Below are 18253 nucleotides of genomic sequence, written 5' to 3'. Positions count from 1 at the left end.
CCTCACCTCAAGCTCCACAGCAGAAGCTGAGAAGGAACACAGCTCTTCCATACAAATGCATTGCATAGTCAATGCGAGGAAGAGCAGGGAGTTACTCAAGCAAAAGGGCAATCCCAGTGCAGGAATAAATGGACATAAGCTTGCCCAAGCACTCCTAGGTGGGGAGCAGGATTGCCGGCAGCAGGGAGGAGAAGACCCAAGCATCCTCCAGCAGCAACAGGGACACCAGCCTGGCTTGCCGCATCGTGCTTGCAGGCAACACTGAGGCCTGTGCGGGCAGGAGGCGGCGCAGGGAGTGGTGAGCCCCGCCAGCCCTGCTCTGCCAGGCGAACATGCAGCGTTGGACCGGCACCCTCACAACTCAGAGTCTGCCGGAGGTTCCATGGCCTGTTGCGAACAAACGAACTCCGCTTTGAGGCCCAGAGCAGCACATGGATGCGAAGTGGCACGAAGGAATGCGTTGGTGCTGCGGCAGCCCTGGCCGGCGGTGCCAGGCTGCCTGCCTGGTGCCGTGCCAAAGGTTATCTATCACAGGAGTCCCACACGTGTTCACGCCTCCGAGCATCCCCGCACACCACATAATAACCACACTGAGCATGTCCAGCTTTGTTGTTTTAGCCATACTGTAGAGGCGCTTATTTACTTGGGAATCATATGTTTTCTGCCCTGGTCCTCACTGTATTCAGAACAGTTACTTAGCTTCAATAAGCCCCTTGTTAAAGCCTTTTCCCTTCTGTAATCTCATCAAACTAACCAAAAGGAGTTTGTTCTGAAATAGAGTCCCATTTTGTAACCTGGCTTCCTATAGGAGATCTCCCCATGCGCACTCGGTCCCTCCACCACAAAAGGGGTCTGCTTGTCCTAGTGCGCCAACAAAACACTGCCGTCTGTTTGGGTTAGCCAGCAGGGGGTTAATGAAAAGCCCGGCCCTGGGGACTCCCACCTTATCTGCAATCATGAATTTATTGAAGAATGTGTTAATGTGCTGGATTTTATTCATCAGGGGTCAGGGCTTTTCAAATTCTTCCTCCCAGCTCCCCCTCTTTCCATCCCTCCCCAGCAAGCTCACAATGCTGTTTAAACAAAGGACTCCCAACACAAAGAGCAAATTTACACAGTAAAGTTTTCTTGCAAGCCCAGAGCAGAGTCTGGAAGAATTCCAGCTTTATAAAGAGAAAAGGGGGTTGGGGGAAGAAAGGGGGAAGGGAGAGAGGGGCATTTTGCCGAGGATAAAAGGAAATTGAGAAAAGTTCCCACCTCCTGAAGCTCAGAACTGAATATTCTCTGCCAGTTAACCCTGATGCATTACAAACCCTTGGGGATGTTTCAGCAGGACGTGAGCCCTCCTAACACCAAACTTTTCTTGAAAGAGGCTGAAATTAATGTTTTAACATCAAATTTAGGGTGACATTTCAACAGCTTCTTTGTCTGTGGATTAATAACATTAGCTCCTAAAAGGACACAGCAAACATTAACCAGGGCTCACAGTTTTTCCCTTGTGCCAGTCTTACAGGTGGTGATATAAGCAAGATATAACAGGAAATAATGAGGCTAAGCGATGGCTTACAGGCCTTGCAGTGACTACGTGTCCAAGGCCAAGTGAGAACGTGAAGGAGCCTCTGTTCCCACCTCCCGCACCCCACCCCTGCGCCATGCACTGTCCCGGGACCGGAGGCCATCAGGATCCTGTGAGGAGCTTCCCTGCGCACCACCCACCTGGGCTCTGCAGATGCACAAACCCACCGCTGTCTGCAAGTGCTAGAAAAAAGGTGGTGTCATTCCAACGCTGCCTGTATGGCTGGTGGGCTCTTTTCCCCTTCCATCACTTCGAACGTTATCCCCACTCGAGAGCTGGGGATAAAGGGTTGTTTGGTTGGTTGTTTTTATTTTTTTTAACTAAAAGGTTAAGACCGCCCCCACTGCTCTGTCAATTTTAGTTGTGCTGGTCAGAGCTCTGGGAATTAGAGAACAGGGAGCAATCCTACGCTAATTAACCAAAGATGACCTAAATGATTTTCTTCAGGTCTTGTCACCTCCACTTTCTGCACTATCATTAATAAGTTCTGGCAATGTCTCAGAAAGAAGGAGAGCTCAGAACAGGCATCACCTCTATTTCCACCTCTGCCCAGCAGGCACAGTGTACAGACTTCACCTGAGCAAAGAGTTTTCAGACATTTTACAAGCAAAATGTATGTGATGTTATTGGCTGTAAAGCTAAAACTGCTGGGGAGGCTACAAACTCTGGTCACCAGGCAGGGGAGATTTTTGGAAATAATTAATATTAAAAGAAACCCATCATAATTCCATTTCCTAACAAGTTTCTCAGCCAAAAGGATATCATTGACCCAAATTTTCATTCCTGTGTTTATTTACTTTGGTTTGCAGGGAAAGCGATGCTTTCTGCCATACTCTCATAAAACCAGCAGCAGTCTGTAAGCAGCTAGCACAGACAATGACCTGGGAAAAGGGGGTTTTAATGACTCTGGAGTCACACACAGAAGCCCACAAACAGCAACGCAGCACGCATTTCTGTCCATCTTTGCTGCGTGCAGCTCTGCCCTGGCTCGGACACATGTGTTGCTGCCACGGCCGCAGAGGTTTGGAGGGGAGGCAAGCAGCTTCTAACACCTCATGGCCAAACCCGTCCGAGAGCCGTGCCAAGTGCACTGCCACGCTCACAGCCACCCTGCAGAAAAGCATGCAGGCTGGCAATGCAGGGGCAGAGCTGCCCAGACTGGCGCACGGCTTGTCTTCCCGGCTGTTGGCACTGCCAGGCGGCTGCAGAGGGCCCGGGCAGATCTCGGCTCACAGGATCCAGCTGTGCTGCTGATGGATCCCTGACTGCTGAACATACAATACATATTTAAAGGGTCTCCTCCGTGACAGGAATGCCAAAGCCTCGTGCAGAAAATAACTCAAAGGACATAATTAAATCAGTTAAATGGCTTGGGAAAAGAGACACGGCTACAGCCAGATTTCAACTCTCAGCACAGTCTCAGGGCACAGGGAACAACAATTAGGAGAGCAAGAACTATAAAAGCTCTCTGACCAACTACTTGCTCTTCTTTAGTTAATAAACTATAATCCCTGCTTAACACTGACACAGACCAGAACAGAGCCTCTGAGCACAGAGCACCGGGATGAAGGCAAGCGTTTGGGGTAAGGAAGCACCATGCCAGCATCACCAGAGGTCACGAACATTAACAGACAAGTAAAGCCAGCACAAAGAGTAGGAAATCAAAGATCAGTCAGTTTATTTTCATCTGTTAACGTGATGCACAGCAAACAGTGAGCTCCTGCTGGCTTTTTGGAGCCAGGAGCTCGGAGAGGAGCATTGCTGGTGCAGGAGGGGCAGCTCTGGCTGCTGGCAGCAGCAAAAGTAGCCTTTGCACAGAAGGAGATCTGGCTGTTGAGAAACAGCCATTGCGTCCCAAGAAGCCGCATGAATCCAACTATTAACAGAGCTCACAGCCAGTTTTACTGGAGCAACTAAGGCAGTAAAAGGAGCAGTGCTGCGTTACACAGGCGAGGAGGGCCAGGCTTTGGGGAGCTGCCCCACAGCCACCGCTCTCGCTGCCCAGCCGCCTGCCAGGCAGCACCGAGACAACTCCAGCCACGGCCGCGCTGCAGGAAGGTCCGTCCCCTCCAGACAAGCTCCAGAGCCACAGGTGACAAGAGGAGAAAAAGAAATGCTGCAGCAGAGAGAGGGCACACTGAGGCGAGCAGGACGGCCCAGAGAATCCCAAGACAACGTTTGGGCAAAGTGGCTGAGACTAAAGCTGCACTGAATGTATCTGATACCCAGCAGCTGAGAGGGTCCTAACGCTCTCAACATACGGGGGTCACCATCCCACAAACGTCTCTGCGGATGGGTTGGAGAGAGGTCAAGAGCCATCAGTGGCAATGAGGAACACCAGAAGCTCCCTGCCACCAAACTGGGCACCGGTCCCGCAGGGGAACTGGTGGCTGTACAGGGAGAGGGGAGGGTCTCATCTTCTGTGGGTTTCCGCTGCAAAGAAGGAACTGCACAGGTGCCAGGAATGCTGCCTCTATTTCTCTCTCAGGATCAAAAAGAAGTCCAAACTTAAAAAAACACTGATACTGAAAAAGTAATTTCAATGGTTTTGAGTTGAAAGTTGGGGAAAAACATGCACACTACTTACACAGCAAGGAGCAAAAAGCTGTGAAAATAGATTTACTTCTCAGAAGGGTTGCATACAGAAAAAATTAAGCAAGTTACTTATTTTTAAAGGTAGAGTTACAAAGTATCTAGCACATAATTACCAGATTTAACCAGAATGTTTCAAAACAAAACAGCTTTTTACAGGCAAAGTTAACAAATTTCTGTCTGCTCCCTCTATACCCAGTCACCACAACGAGAGGTGAGCTCACATCTTTAAAGGAGATTACACTTCTCTTTCATACATTGCTTCATCCCTTCAAGAATATTAAAAGCATGGTTTGAAAATTAAGCAAAGCTTTCACCCTCAACGGACTTGAAACAGCTCTCAAAACAGTTTCATTTTTCCATTTGTGCTTTCAATGTTACAAAACAACGTAGAGATGGAATACAATGTCATGGTACTTTGTTTATGTTTTGATGCATTACCTATGAGTTACTAGATACATAATTCAGCATACAGAAATGCTGGTGAGATGTGGGCACACTGGCTGTGCAGGAGACGCAGTGGCCCATCCTGCTACGCTGCACACCAGAAGGCGCAGTGCTGTGCTGCAAGCGTTCTACAGCCTTCTGCACCCCAGTGCGTGCTGAACCCATGGAGACAAACACGTGAGGCTGAGCACCACTTCTGTGTTGCCTGTGAATATGAAAGATAGGGAAGGTTGTTTCTTCAGTTAAAAAATGACATGTTTGAACATTGCCTGGGCTATTGTTTGTTTTTTTTTTTGCTTTGGAAAATACCATACGACATTTCTCTTGAAGGACTCCTTGGAAAACTCGCAGGAATGTGAAAGGATTAAGAGTTTGAAATTTGAATGACAGAGGTGAAGGGATTTTTAAGAATTTTGGTAAGAGCTCTAGCCTGTTTACTTTTTATTCACAGAATTCAGCTCAAAAATCTTGCCAGAAGTGCTGTGGAAGATCCAGCACTCAAGCTTACAAGGCCGGAAGGAACCTCCTCTTGTACCAGGGATCCCCCAAACCTGGGGAGGAGCCTCCTCAAAATTCAGCTGCTGCTCCTGGGGAGGTTAATCTTTCCTCATCGAGCCCCATTTACTGCAGACGGGGTAGCTCAGCAAACCTCATGGATTTGCTGTCTGTTCTATCAGAGAAGTGCCTTCAGCTAAAAAGACGTTTCTGATCGCCCCAGTTAGTTCCAACCTTCACGATCTCCGTGTCCGTCACCGTCTGAACCAGGAGTCAGGGGCTGTATCTGGCTGCGGGGCTGCACCACGAGCTCCCAGGGACCCGCACCACCAGGCGCCGGAGCAGAAGGTCACCTTACTGCAGGCAGAGAGGAATCTGCAAAGCCCAGGAGTGCCAGGAACAAACTGCATCCCCACACCTTCCTGTAGTCATCCAGCTCGGCGTGACAGCCCTATCAGCGAGGGAAGCCAGTTGTTAGTGACGGTTTCCCCAGATCATGGGCAAAATTTGTACCAGTCAGCACGAGGCCCAGGGTTTACCTGTATGTGAATAGTATCGTTTCACTTCTTTACATCTTAGCAGAAAAAGGACTTACTACAAAAATTAACAAACATGGTACGAAATATACAATAGCCACCATTAACATCATATTTATTGTTATTTAGTTGCTCAGTAAAACATATACAGATATGTACAATATGCATGAATACAGAAGACTGCACTTTACATATTTAAAAAAAAGAAAGAAAAATAACACTCAATTTCATGAGCTATTGTCACAGTCTTCCAACCAAGCATTTAAGAAATGAATTTAACAAGAATAAAAAAAAAAAAAAAAAAAAAGAAAAGAAAAAAGATTACAGGATTGCCTAACACACAGCAGAGTCAAGTTTTCATATTTTACATGTGCAATAACATTTTCAGAAGAATTTGCTATGCAGTACGGATTACCAGTGTTTTGAGTTTTTTTTCTTTTCCATGAACCAAATTTAGTACAAAGTAATAACATCCTTTTGCTTAAGGCTGTTTTAAAGCTGTAATATTCTTGGGTAGTGAATAGTGATAAAGTTATAACTGCCGGAAATCACAGCCTGCAGTTTCATCAGTCAGAATCTATGAGCGGATGGACTCAAACCAACAATTTTAATAGAGAATTTCTAAGACAAAATTAGACTATTTCCTCCATTAGCCTTAAGCAATAAAGGAGAAACAATTCTATAAAAATGGGTTACGCTCTTACACACCATCCATTGAACAGCTGTGAATCTAGTAGTTGAGAAAACCTTACACTGCAGCTTAACAAAAATAATCAAAATTTACCAGTTTTGTTTCTGTCTGCGTTTCCCCCCTACCCACCTCCTCCCATCCTCCCAGCAGCCGACGCGTTCTGCTGACCTGTGCTCACCATACCCCTTCCTCCTTAGGAAAGGTGTGAACATTTTGCCTTACTGTTGGTGCCTGGAAGCCTGATACCGATTCCTGGTTTGGGAAGGCCAGCCAGCCTCAGAATGACCACGTAGACATCCAGTATCTGAAACAGTTCCCTAAATGACCCAGATGACATAACTCTGATGCTCATTCCCTTCCACCCTAACCACACAATGAAATCCTTACCTATCTGATGAAAAGTCACCATAACTAAATGAAAATGAGTCTAAACCCTCTCTCACTGATACTCTAACAACCGAGCTAGAATAGCAGAGAACTAGTGACCCTAGGAAAAAGTGATCTGGAGAAAATTCACAAGAGTATTTAATAAATAAGGGCTATTCCTTCCTTTTTTTGGCAAAGAGGTATTTTATCACTCCTCCCAATTTAAATGCAAGAGAGATTTTGCTCAGTTTGCTAGTACATTTCGACTTACAGACTAAAAGTGCAGAGCTTCTTTTAACAAATACCAAAGGAGTCAGCGAGCTGGGTCAGTGACGCCCAGGCTCCCCCTTATCCAGGACCTGGGCGTGGGGCCGCATGGGAGAACCAAAAACACCGGGCAAGGCAGGGAGAAGTCTCCAAAACAAATGCAAAGCTGCATTTTAGCTGTTGTTCACTGTACAAAGCAAAGATTGTGCACATCTCAATGGCACATTTACTGTGGGTCTTTGACTTCTTGTACATGGTCCCCCCTGTCTGGAAGCCCTGTAGGACAAGCAGGTGCAAGTTTACATTATTCTGGCTTTACCCAGTCATTTGGGGAACATGTAGCTCATAAAATTTCACCCTGTTGCACTGGCTCATCCTCCGAAGGAAGCAAGCTTCAAGCCCTGCGGCTCAGTAACGAGGGCTGCAAGCAAAGGTCAGACCTCGGGTACAGCTCAGCTCTGCCACCGATGTGCCTTTGACCCAGCTCGGGTTGACACTGTCTGTGCCTGTTTCCCTCTCCACAAAAAAGTGCAACTTACCTCTTGCACAACAGGCTTTTACCTACAGCTCTCAAACATGCTTCAGTTGGAAGTATTATTATTCAGAAAATTAAATCATTTCAATTCTTACCATGTAGGGCTATGCTGATATTTCATATATGCTAAAAAAAACCCACCCCAGTGCATTCAGTGTCAAATTAATGGAGAAAAGAAGTACAATGAAATTACTGCAGGCAACACAAGCTTTGTGACAAAGCTCTATCCTTCTGCATATGCTGTCAGTACTAAATACACCAGGTTATGAGCATGAAGTGATGCGTGTCCTGGTCAGTCATATGTACGATTTCTGTTCTGGTTTTTGGCAAAAAGCAAAGAAACATAAAAGCCCAGGTTGGTCCTGGCATTGCTAACAGCTGCCCCGAGTAGCACTCACAATGTCTCCTTTTGCTCAAGTGATAATGTCACTTAAATTAAGCAAGATCAAATGGATAGGAGGTTAGCAAAAGGAATGCATGTGACCATATTATTCAGAAAAATGGACAATAAGGCCCAGAAGACAGTCAACTACTGTTTTTAGCTCCTCGCTGTCTGAAACTCCCATCCTCCCACTCCATCCACCTCACGGGTGCAGCGGTGCCAGCCATGCAGGAGCAGACCCAGTGGCAGCCCCGTGCCACAGCTCCCACACTTCCATGCTGTACAGCTCGACAGCTGAAGACATGTCCCCTGCCTTCAGTATAGCCCGTCCTCCTCATTTCATAGGATTTAAAACTGTTAGGATTCCAATGGTTTTTAAGGAATTGCTTCCATTTTGTGTTTCTATGAGCAAGAGAAAAAGCAAGTCTCAAGTGGATGAGAACAACTCCAGGAAAGAAGCACAAGCTGCAGAGAGCAAACCAGAAGAAAAAGGCGGGTGAGACCAAGTCACCACATTTCTACTTAAAGGAGGATTTCTCTTTAAAAGCGATCTGAAATGTTTGATGCAGCATTCACTGAAAGGTCTCTTCCTGGTAGCACAGGGTGTGCATCCCTGACCTCAGGAAGCCTGAAAAACCTGTTCTCTTGAATGCAGCAGGAAAAACTAAAAACAAAGAAGTAAGCCACTGGGGCTGCACTCTGGTACAGGAATGCCACCAGACCATGAACTCTTCCTAAATTTTCAGCTGGAAGTGCTGAAATGTCTAGGCATGCGATTTGGGGGGTTACTCCAAGACCCACCCAGCTGGAACAGGTAGGAGCTGCCAGGTCAGGGTGGGAGCAGTGGACAGAACCCACCATGGCAGCTCTCACCCCCGCTCTGGCAGGCACAGAACCCCCCCCCAGCTCAGCAGCCCCCAAGCGCTTTGCTAGACAGGATTTAAAGTTAAACACATATTTGGGTGAACTGGGACTTAAGAAATGACAGGCAAAGAAAGAGGCATCTTCCGGAGTGGGGGACTGACAATTATTATTCTACCAGGAGATACTTTACTGGGGATGGTGATGTTTTATTGCAGGTACAGGGGAGAGCTCCGAGCTTTTGGCAGCACACACACCTACAGAAGGTACAAAACATCCCGTCCTTTTGTTCCAAACCAAGCAGGTGTGAGGCAGCTCCACAGCCAATTGCTCCGGGATGGGCAAAAATCCTCATCCTCATGGCAGCTCCAGCTTCAATAAAAAGTAAAATAATATTGAAAATCAAGGTTCAAAACTATCCAAATTTATCCAAAGTCAAGTCACTGACCAGACCCATAAGAGGAAATCAATCCATGCACGGTTAATAAGAGCACATTCAACTAACATTTCCAAACACTGTGAGTCTCTCTGAAGCCACATAAGACCGAGGGTGAGGATTTCAGACCACCCGGTGCCACTGGCATTTTAGGCAGAATTTCCTCTCCATTGGTGTCTACCAAGAACATTACTTCAAAATAATTAAAGGCCCAGCACAATCATCAAAGATAAAATACAAAGCAGTCTTCAAACTCCGTCCCTTGAGGAGAGACACATTTTGCAAATTCATGACAGAAGTAATAAATAACCCTAGAAAGGCCAACCTTTATATCACAGCTAAAACCTAAATCTCCAGTGATGTTATTAAGCTTCAGGGAGCAGAGGAAAGCAAGCTGGCCTGAGTGGAGTGGGACAGCTCACACTCCTGTACACAGAGGATACACAAATAATGGACAGCATTACGTAAAACCACAGGAGTGTCGGATCATCGTGTCAGTCATGTTTTTTATCTGGTTTGCTTCCAACCTTCTTCTCGAATGAGTATTATCTATCACGAGCAGGAAAGTATGGTTTTCCTTTTATTGTGTGCATCCAGTAACACTGTTCTTCAGTGCATGGCAAAAATGGGGCCTCAAATGAGTTTGGGGGAGTCTAACATGGTGTGTCCCTGCCCTGGCAGATTAGGAAACACTGACCCTGGGCATACAGCCCCCCGCATCCCCTTGCTTGGGCTGTCCCCTGACCGCTGCCACTGCACCAGGACAGCCATGGCGGGAGCTGGGGCGCTCCGCAGACAAGCACGCAGGGAGCTGGACCCTGCTTCCAATCGACAGCGTCTTCCTGCAGCTAAAAATAGGTGAAAAATGGGCAGGGTGCAGCAGTGCCGCCTGGCAGGGCTTTGGGGACACCGGCAACAGCTGGCGATGGACCCAGCCCCAGCCCTGTTGTGGGCGCTGGCTCCTGTGCCGGGACACCGTGCCGCGGGACAACGCACGCGGGAGGTGCGCAGTAGCTCGGGGGGATTTTTTTCTCCAGCTGTGATAAAGTGGGAACTGTGGTAGCATCACCAGGACCAGGAGGCTACAGCCACCCTGGGGAGCACCCCCCGCTCCTCCTCGCAAGCAGGGAGGGAGCCTGGGTGTTCAGCAAAGGAGATAATGATTCTTAATTATTAAGTAAACTTCCTGTTAGACTTACACAGAAAAACTTCTCTATACCTTCTCCAGCTGTGTCTGAACCAGCCCGTTCATGACAGAGCTCCATCTCTGGGCTTTACCAGGGTAAATACAGGAACAAGCGTCCTCGCCTCGCAGGGGAAGGTGGAGAGCAAACGAGGCTGAACGTTATTAGTAACAGAACATCATTTTCTCAGGAAAGGGCAGGCTCTGCCTGAATATTCAACAGAGCATTAAGTGTTTGGTTTGTATGTGACTGGCAAAAGCTGGGTGTCAATATAATATATAATATAATGATGACCATTTCACTTTAACCGGTGTTTATTCCTGAACTGCTGTTCTTCAGGATCACCATTGTAATAAACACTGAACAAAGCAAAACAAAAAAGGAAAAACAAAGCAAATAAGGAAGAAAAGGAGGAGGAGGAGGATCTTTGTCTTATTATGACATACGTGACTTGGACATACGCGGAGATGAAAAAGGAAAAGGCCTCATCTATAAATGTATGCCAAGGTTACAGAATAATGGGGAAAAGTGGTCTAGCAGGAAAATCTTAAGCAAAAGTGTGCTAACTGCAGAAGGGTTAACACTGGTAACATACTGTGGCAGAAGATTAAAAAAAAGTTGAGGTTTACTTTAAATTAACCCTTTCCAGTCCATATGCCACTAAGCAGGTACCAACCTAGAAAAATAGTCCACCTAGCAGTAGCGGCCCTTTGAAATTAAAAAGAGAAAAAAAATAATTTCTTTTGTTCAAGTCAGGGCAGCCACAAAAGTCCCAAATCTGTTGGAGATGTCCGAGTGCAGGGACCTCCACGTCGGCACCGCAGTCCGGCCCTTCGCCTCGCCCACGTCGTCCGTGCAGTGGACCGAGAGGCACTGCAGGTGGCTGCCAGTCTGCGCCGTGGCGGAGGTCTTGCTCGGGGGAAGGTCGTGGGCTGGAAAGGGTTCACAGAGAGAGCGTTAGGAGAACCATGCAATGCAACCCCATCACCTCACACAACCGGCAGGCGGGGAGCAGGCATGGCCCCACGTCTCTGCACCTGCCTCTGCCCTGCCGGCCCGCGCCCCAGCTCCTGCACCCGTGGCGTCCCCCGGTGTCCCCCCCACTGGTACAGCTCCCTCTTCCCACCCCACAGCGAGCCTCTCCGTCTGCCTTTTCACCATGCCGGAGAAACACCAAAAATATTCTCTTTCACATGCACTTGGTTTAAAGTAAACCAGCAATGCTGGGGATGCATACACAACTGATTATGTATGTCCTGGACTGCAGCACAACTGGGAGTTCTCACTCCCCGTGTACCCTCCTCTATTTGAAATTGATCCTGAAACCTCCCCAAGCAGAAAACCAGCCCCAAACCCTCCGTGTCCTCCAGGTCATTCCGACCACTGGTCTATAGGGAAAGGCCTCCCTGTTCACCTTTTTTAATGGAGCACCATGTAACATTTTTCTTGTAATTTCTTCATTTTAGGACTTTGCATGATCTTTAGCCACCATTAGTTTCTGTTAACCACAGAAATTAAAGAGTCCAACTGCAACATCCTAAACGATATCCCGGGCCTTCTTCCTCTGGATTTTACAGTTAATATGAAGCATAGCTAAAATTGTTCCTTCCAAAGTATACTGCCATGTATTCATGACTCGTTCCCACTGTCACTCCATTATTTTGCCTTGCTTCCACTCTTAATACTCTCAAGTAATCTCTGTTGCAAACATATTTTTCTCATCTTCAAAATTTGCCTTGGTGCATGTGCCCTCTCCCTGCACGGCACAGCCACTGACATCTTTCTTTCATCACCTTCTTCCTCTCTGAAATCAAGCACTTCTTTAGTTCTTCTCCACCGCTCTTAGTCAAATCACCAAAAAAAACCTAAAGACAAAAACCCCCAAACTTCATCCCTCACCTTGTAAATTCTCACGTCCTCAACAGCCCCTCCACAGGGTCCTTCTCAGACCGTCTGAAACAGCAAGGCAGCAACTGGTGCCCACCCTGGCTGCGGCTGGCCAGCCTGGCGGCCGGCACAGGCTGGGGCTTGCTCCCCCCATCCCCAGGAGGAGCCAGCCTGCCAGCCCCAGACACAGAAAACCCCCTCGGAGCTAACGCACCCCCAGGAACACCCATGAATGTCACTGCTTCTGCCAGGGAGGATGCCTGAGCTGATGCAGACAGCCCCCCCAGCACTGGAAGGAGAGCTTTTTGTGGGATAAAAACAGTGAGTAAATAGAAGAACAATGCAAGACAAGACAAAAAAGCCAATATCATCTTGACAGGCCGCCTGCATTTCCTCTCATCCACCATTTTGTTCACATTCACCCAGAGCACAAGAGGTAAGAGCAGACCTGCTACAGCACTAGCAAATGCAGGGACTGCAATTTCTCTGATAGACCCTGAGAGTTCCCATCGCACAGGGCTGAGGGCGATGCTGGAGCATGCCAAATATGCCAGAAAATGGCTGTGAATGTTTAACCTCCTTAAGACCTTTCTTCACATCATCTTTCTCATGTTCCACAAAGCCAAGCAGTGCAGGTTTACCACACTGCATGGAGCAAGTTGTATTTGTTTCACTTAACCAGCCACTACATCAGATACAAAACAGGAACTGAAGAGCTTGTTACACAATCACAGTGCTATTAAAAAATAATCTTAAACCAGTCTGGAAGTCCCTGGTTTAAACTGGAAAATGCTTTTAATGCTTGATTATAGGATGTCAGAGATGCTCGTATTCAAAACAGTATCATAACACCTTACAGAGAAACTAGTTAGAACATGGGGACACGATGCTATAAACGACGGGAGAAGGAACACAGATCCAGAGCAGTGCTGCTGCCTGCACAGCCATGCACCGCATTAGTGCAACCATGTGCGAAATCAACACAAAGCTGCGTTACACACCTCAGCCTAGCACAACCGTGCTCTGGGTTTGCATTTCTGTAGGATACCCTCACTCACTGCTCCAATAAAGAATCCAACATCAGCAGGCCAAAGATGCTCACGTTCTCTAAACTCCAAAGTGGATTACAGTCCACTGTAGTTGGCATTGGGTTTTTTTTAGTCAGTCTTGATTAATAAGCAGTACTGAGGAGCAGAGCTGAAGCACAGTTTGTCGCATGATACCCAAATGCAGCATTTCAGCAGGCAGAGACAGCATTAGCAAAGCCTGCCTTTGCTCCAACACAGGGAGCTTTTACTCTTCTTTCCTGTTACCCCTGAGCCCCATCACACCCCAGACCCTCTCCCTCGCTGCACAGTCTGCTCCTGCCTCTGAAGAGTAACAAGTGGTTTTACCTCCCCGGGGGAGCGTTTCCACCTCGGCCCTTAACACGAGGTACACATCTGTGCTGCAGAACTGGTCCACTGGCAGCACTCTGCAGGCACAGCAGCCGTGTGCAGGGCGGGGAACGCCATGGGCTGCTCCACCAACACAGGGCTAGCAGCTGCAGTCGCGCAGACCAGTGAATCCCAAGCTGATATTACGGTGCCACTTTGGGAAAATCACAGGGCAAAAAAAAGACTCCATAAACAAATGCTATTTGATGAAGTGTTCAATTTAAACTTACTATCCTGAATGTAAATATACCTGAATAACTTTTTATTTATAAAATGTTTCAAACTCAAATGGGATTGTGCAGAGAATTGAGAAAGGGAAACATTTTTCTTATTTGCATTTGTTCACATCCCTTACAACGCACACAGTACCCAGTATTTTTTATTCTTAGGTCTCCCTGAACGTACAGGACATGCTGGTCTCAGTACAGGAAAAGCCAGTGCCTTGAGATTAGTCTTTGTGACAGCAGCTTTCTTCCTCTGCTGCAGAGAAAGAGTCCCACAGCTGGGAAGTGCTGTCACGAGGGACCCAGAGATCTCGGTGGTGTTTCTGCAAGGAGCATTTACTGCAGGGCTCCAGGAGACCAGCACCTTGACTGAGGACACTGACAGAAGAGGCCGAGACGGCGTGTTCCCAGAGCAGGACCAGCACGCGGCTGTGCGTGCCCAGCCGCCCGGCCAGGATCAGAGCCAGAGCTGCGCTGTGCCGGCATGGGCAGCGACGTCTGCATCGGCTGTGCAGACACCACCAACACCCAGAATGGATGAGAACCTCAGCCAACGATGAAGTGAGGAAGTTCTTATGCCACATGCACATAAAGAATAAAAAATTAGGCTTATTCACTTGTAAATCAGCAAATTATTTCTAAAAGGTTTGCTGTGGATAAAATTCATAAGCAAACTACTGACAAAGGAATCAGTGAAAAATCTATCCCACAGTGATGAACAGGATTTGTTGGCCTCAGATGAAAACCCAAGTAAATGAGGTGAGCAGGATGTGATCCTAAGTTTGCGAAATTAATACCAATTGCCACTGTCCACATGATGCGTAACTCAACACCATGTGGGAGCTCAAGCTCTCCTGATCTATTGTTACAGAGCACAGAAAACAATGTGTTCAAATCCAAAACAAAAAGAGGATGAGAGCTTGCAGTACGGCTTGCATTGGCACAAGTGTTCTCAAAGCCAATCTGGAAGGAAATATTCAGTACAATTTGCTTTTTTCCAATATTTCTGTCTTGACAAAGCTATGATGCTTTTCTGAAAAAAAAACCTTTGTATTAAAAAATTAAAGTTGTGCTGATCCACCTGATGAGAATTATGTTCTTAAGCACGAGATACTGCCTGATGCTTGTCCAAAACAGTAACACTCTCCCAGCAGACCTGTTTCAGCAGCCGCCTTCGCTGTCTCTTTGCCTCTTTCAAACCAGCAGTGCCCCAACACCCGCCTTCTGCAGTGCACACAGTCCTGAGGGGTATCGCTAGTAGAGACTAATGGGACTCAGCAGGTTAAAATTAGTTAGGTAATGCAAGATGGTGTCATCACGTCATTGCCTCACAGTTGCCAAGTTTCAGATAAATCACTGTTAGTCATGAAGTACATCTAATTGAAAGCGAGGAATTTTCAAACAAATTATGTTTAAATTGCACAACTGCCTCTGTTAGAAATTACTGCAAGAAATTTGTAAGTGTTATTAATAAAAGCAATACCCTCCTAGTAAGAGCCATCCTCCATACCCAAGATCTCAAGATGGTCTGGGTAGAGACTTCCTCTCCAAACTGAAGAACGTGACACAACAGAACCTGGGACAGATGCAAGTAAAACTACCTGGTTCACAGGATAGCGTATGCCACTTGAAAACAACAAATGTTGAAGTAGAGATAAGAGATAAAATGTCATACGTAAGCACACAACGTGCTCACATGGAAGGCATGAAACTCAAAGCCATAAAGTGACCAAAGACCGAAAGGAGTCTGGAAACAGCTCAACTGTGACGGTATCCTCACCCCAAAGAGCTGTGATTAGTGCATGTCCCAGCCGTGGCAGCCTCCGCCACTCCTGTATGCAATGGTGGCTGTTATGCCAGGGAGGACAGTCACCTGCAGAGCAAAAGCCAACAAGCTGCCTGCGACCGCAGTTGGGTTCCTCCACCCGGTGCAGCCAGCACCCATCCCTCGGTGGCAGCACCTTCTCACACCGTGACCAGCTGAAGTTGTGGTGGTCCCAAAAGCCAGTTCCTGCATGGATCGAGCTTGAATTTCTAGCACTGGAAACTCTTTCTTCCTTTTACTTGGATTATAATGGGCCATCCTACCATTATCCTGTCCAGAGCAGCAACCCATACTCTGTATTTCAGAGGAAGATAAAGACGAGGAAAACCCAGCACTGTGTATCCCAGCCAACTGTGCAAAATTGCTCACAGCAGAGAAAATTCCTGCAATAATCGCTGAATGCCCTGAAAGTTAACATGAGGTTTGATTAATATTATTAGCTCAGCTTGCGCACAGGCACTTCCAAGAGCCAGCCACAACATCTGGAAGAGCTGGGTGGCTATGGCAAAGAAATGTTTGCAAACATTCATTGGAACATGAAAGTGAATTAAGTCCAGCCATTTTCACAGCCCTTACATGCTTGCATTCTGCCAATATTCCAGCAAGTTTGTTTATTGCAGTTCAAACTGTATGTTTTAGGTAAATATTTCAAAGTATTCTCTGAATAGTTTGCTAATATCCATCAGTTACAACAACATACAAAAGCAATGGTAAGAACTGTATCAAGCAGTTGGGACAAAAATGCCAGGCTGCTCTCCTTTACAGAGGCAGATGCATACACAGACAGCTTCACATTCCCAAAAGACTAAAAAAGCTTTTTTTTTTTTTTAAAGAATATTGAAGTTTGCTTTTAGGTGAAAGCTACACATCAAGCTTTTGAACAGGCTTTAACGATAGAAATGTGTTCGTGTGGGTAAAAGTCCCAAACAAACAAGCTAACAGACAGAAAAGCACAGCCCGTGAAAGACTCACCCAGGCTTTCTCCCATGCCCCGTATCCTCTGCTCTGACCTTGCACATTTAGGAAGCTGCTCTTTCGTTCTGCTCTACTTTGCAAAGGCATGCATGCTTTCAGAAAATAAAAGGTTGCTGTCTGTTTGTTTACACAGCATTAATGGCAGCATGGTAACTAACACAGGAGCCTTGCCAGGAGCGCTGGTAGCCCGCAGCTGGGACACAGGGAGAAGACGAGGAGTTCTGCTCCACCAAAAAATTCAATGCACACATTACAGACTGCTTTTTCACATCAACTCAGGAAAGACACATTTCTCTCTAGTCAGATTAGATCCTGACATTCTCCTCACTCCTGAAGACACCATGTATACACACTTTCAATCCCTCCAGCTTCCTTCTCACTCCCTCTTTCTCCTTAGCTGACGTTAAGCTGCTATGTAAAGCCTCTTCCCTCATGTAGCATCTTCTTATGCATTTTTAAAAAAATAAACATGTTCTCTTAACTGTGACAACCCCACCATGCACTATGCAAACCCAGATGTGTGCCAATTTTTAGGTAAGCTAATCCCATTAAAAACAAGTTCACCTGCAATGCTAGCATGCATTACGTGCATTGTCTCGTGAGAGAGGAGATTAATTGAGGGAGGGATGGTGCGTAGTCAAGGCAACCGTGGATGCTACACAGAGGCACCAGGAGTTTATGCTGCTCTTCAGGTGCTGCTCATGCCGTTCCTCTCGTTTTTGCCAAAACCACCAACAACAAAAGGAACGGGAGGCAGTGACAAGCAGGAGCAAGAGCGCAGTCATAGGCTGGTAGGGGTCTGGTTGGGAATGGGTTCCACTCCACATTTCAGCACTCCTGCAAGATTGAAGTGACAAACAAGAGGTAAAGATCCCTGGAACAGCTCCTTGCCCCAGGGCTCATCCCTTACACTTCCTCACCGGCTCTGACAAAGCCTCAGACGCCCATGCTGCCCAGGGTCCAGCTGCCTGGCACAGCATGGCCCTGCTGCCACCGCCCTCGATGGCCAGCCAAGCGTGAAGCCCCTGCGTTGCTACTGATCTCGTTAAGGCTAAATCGGAGGATTTGGCCAAAACCGCTATATTCCCTGATCAGAGATCAGTTTCCCCTCTACCATCTGATAACCACTCTTACAGGATGTGTTAACAGGCTTCTGTTCACTCTCTGCCCGTTAAGCAGAGGCCAAGCTATCATAAGAGGGGATAGATTTGAGTAATGATCTCTTATGAGGCAGCAAACCTACATATAGTGTTTAAAATTATTCCCTTAGGACAAGATGTTTTTCACCAAATCTCCCACATGACAGTTTGACATATTGGTTCAGGCACATAGCTCTGCATTTGTACACAGTACAGAATCATCTTTTTCAGTTTTCAAGAAAAATAAGGTCTGAAAACATTTCGTGTTTCCCTGCACACTGGACCTAGTCTCCACAGATTAATTTACTCCTAAAGTTGTATTTTTAAACACAACTAGTTCATTTGTGTAGATAAACAAATGAGCCATCTCCTCCCTCACCGCTGTAGCACTGACAAAAT

The 18253-nt window shown here is 46.8% G+C and overlaps 1 protein-coding gene across 3 annotated transcripts in view; it reads right to left on the bottom strand.

The window, feature by feature from the left end:
• The window catches only part of MN1 (MN1 proto-oncogene, transcriptional regulator), a 116148-nt gene that overhangs the window by 68264 nt on the left and 29631 nt on the right, over positions 1 to 18253 (bottom strand). Inside the window, exons 2-3 of one of the 3 annotated variants that reach the window (XR_005933174.1) lie at positions 9510 to 11300; positions 4181 to 9120 (exon numbers count right to left, since the gene is read on the bottom strand). The exons of 1 other annotated variant lie outside the window; for it this stretch is intronic. Coding sequence is in view for 1 of the 2 variants with exons in the window: in XM_030025503.1 (XP_029881363.1) it covers positions 11116 to 11300 (185 nt within the window). In the remaining variant the exon portion in view is untranslated. Of the gene's footprint in view, positions 1 to 4180; positions 11301 to 18253 lie in introns of those variants that run through there. One more of the 3 variants, XM_030025503.1, reaches the window with a different exon arrangement.

The sequence above is a fragment of the Aquila chrysaetos genome, chromosome 9, assembly GCF_900496995.4.
Source record: "Aquila chrysaetos chrysaetos chromosome 9, bAquChr1.4, whole genome shotgun sequence".
In the NCBI taxonomy this organism is placed as follows: domain Eukaryota; kingdom Metazoa; phylum Chordata; class Aves; order Accipitriformes; family Accipitridae; genus Aquila; species Aquila chrysaetos.
The sequence above is the reverse complement of the archived record's forward strand: the minus strand, read 5'-3'. Positions and strand labels throughout refer to the sequence as shown.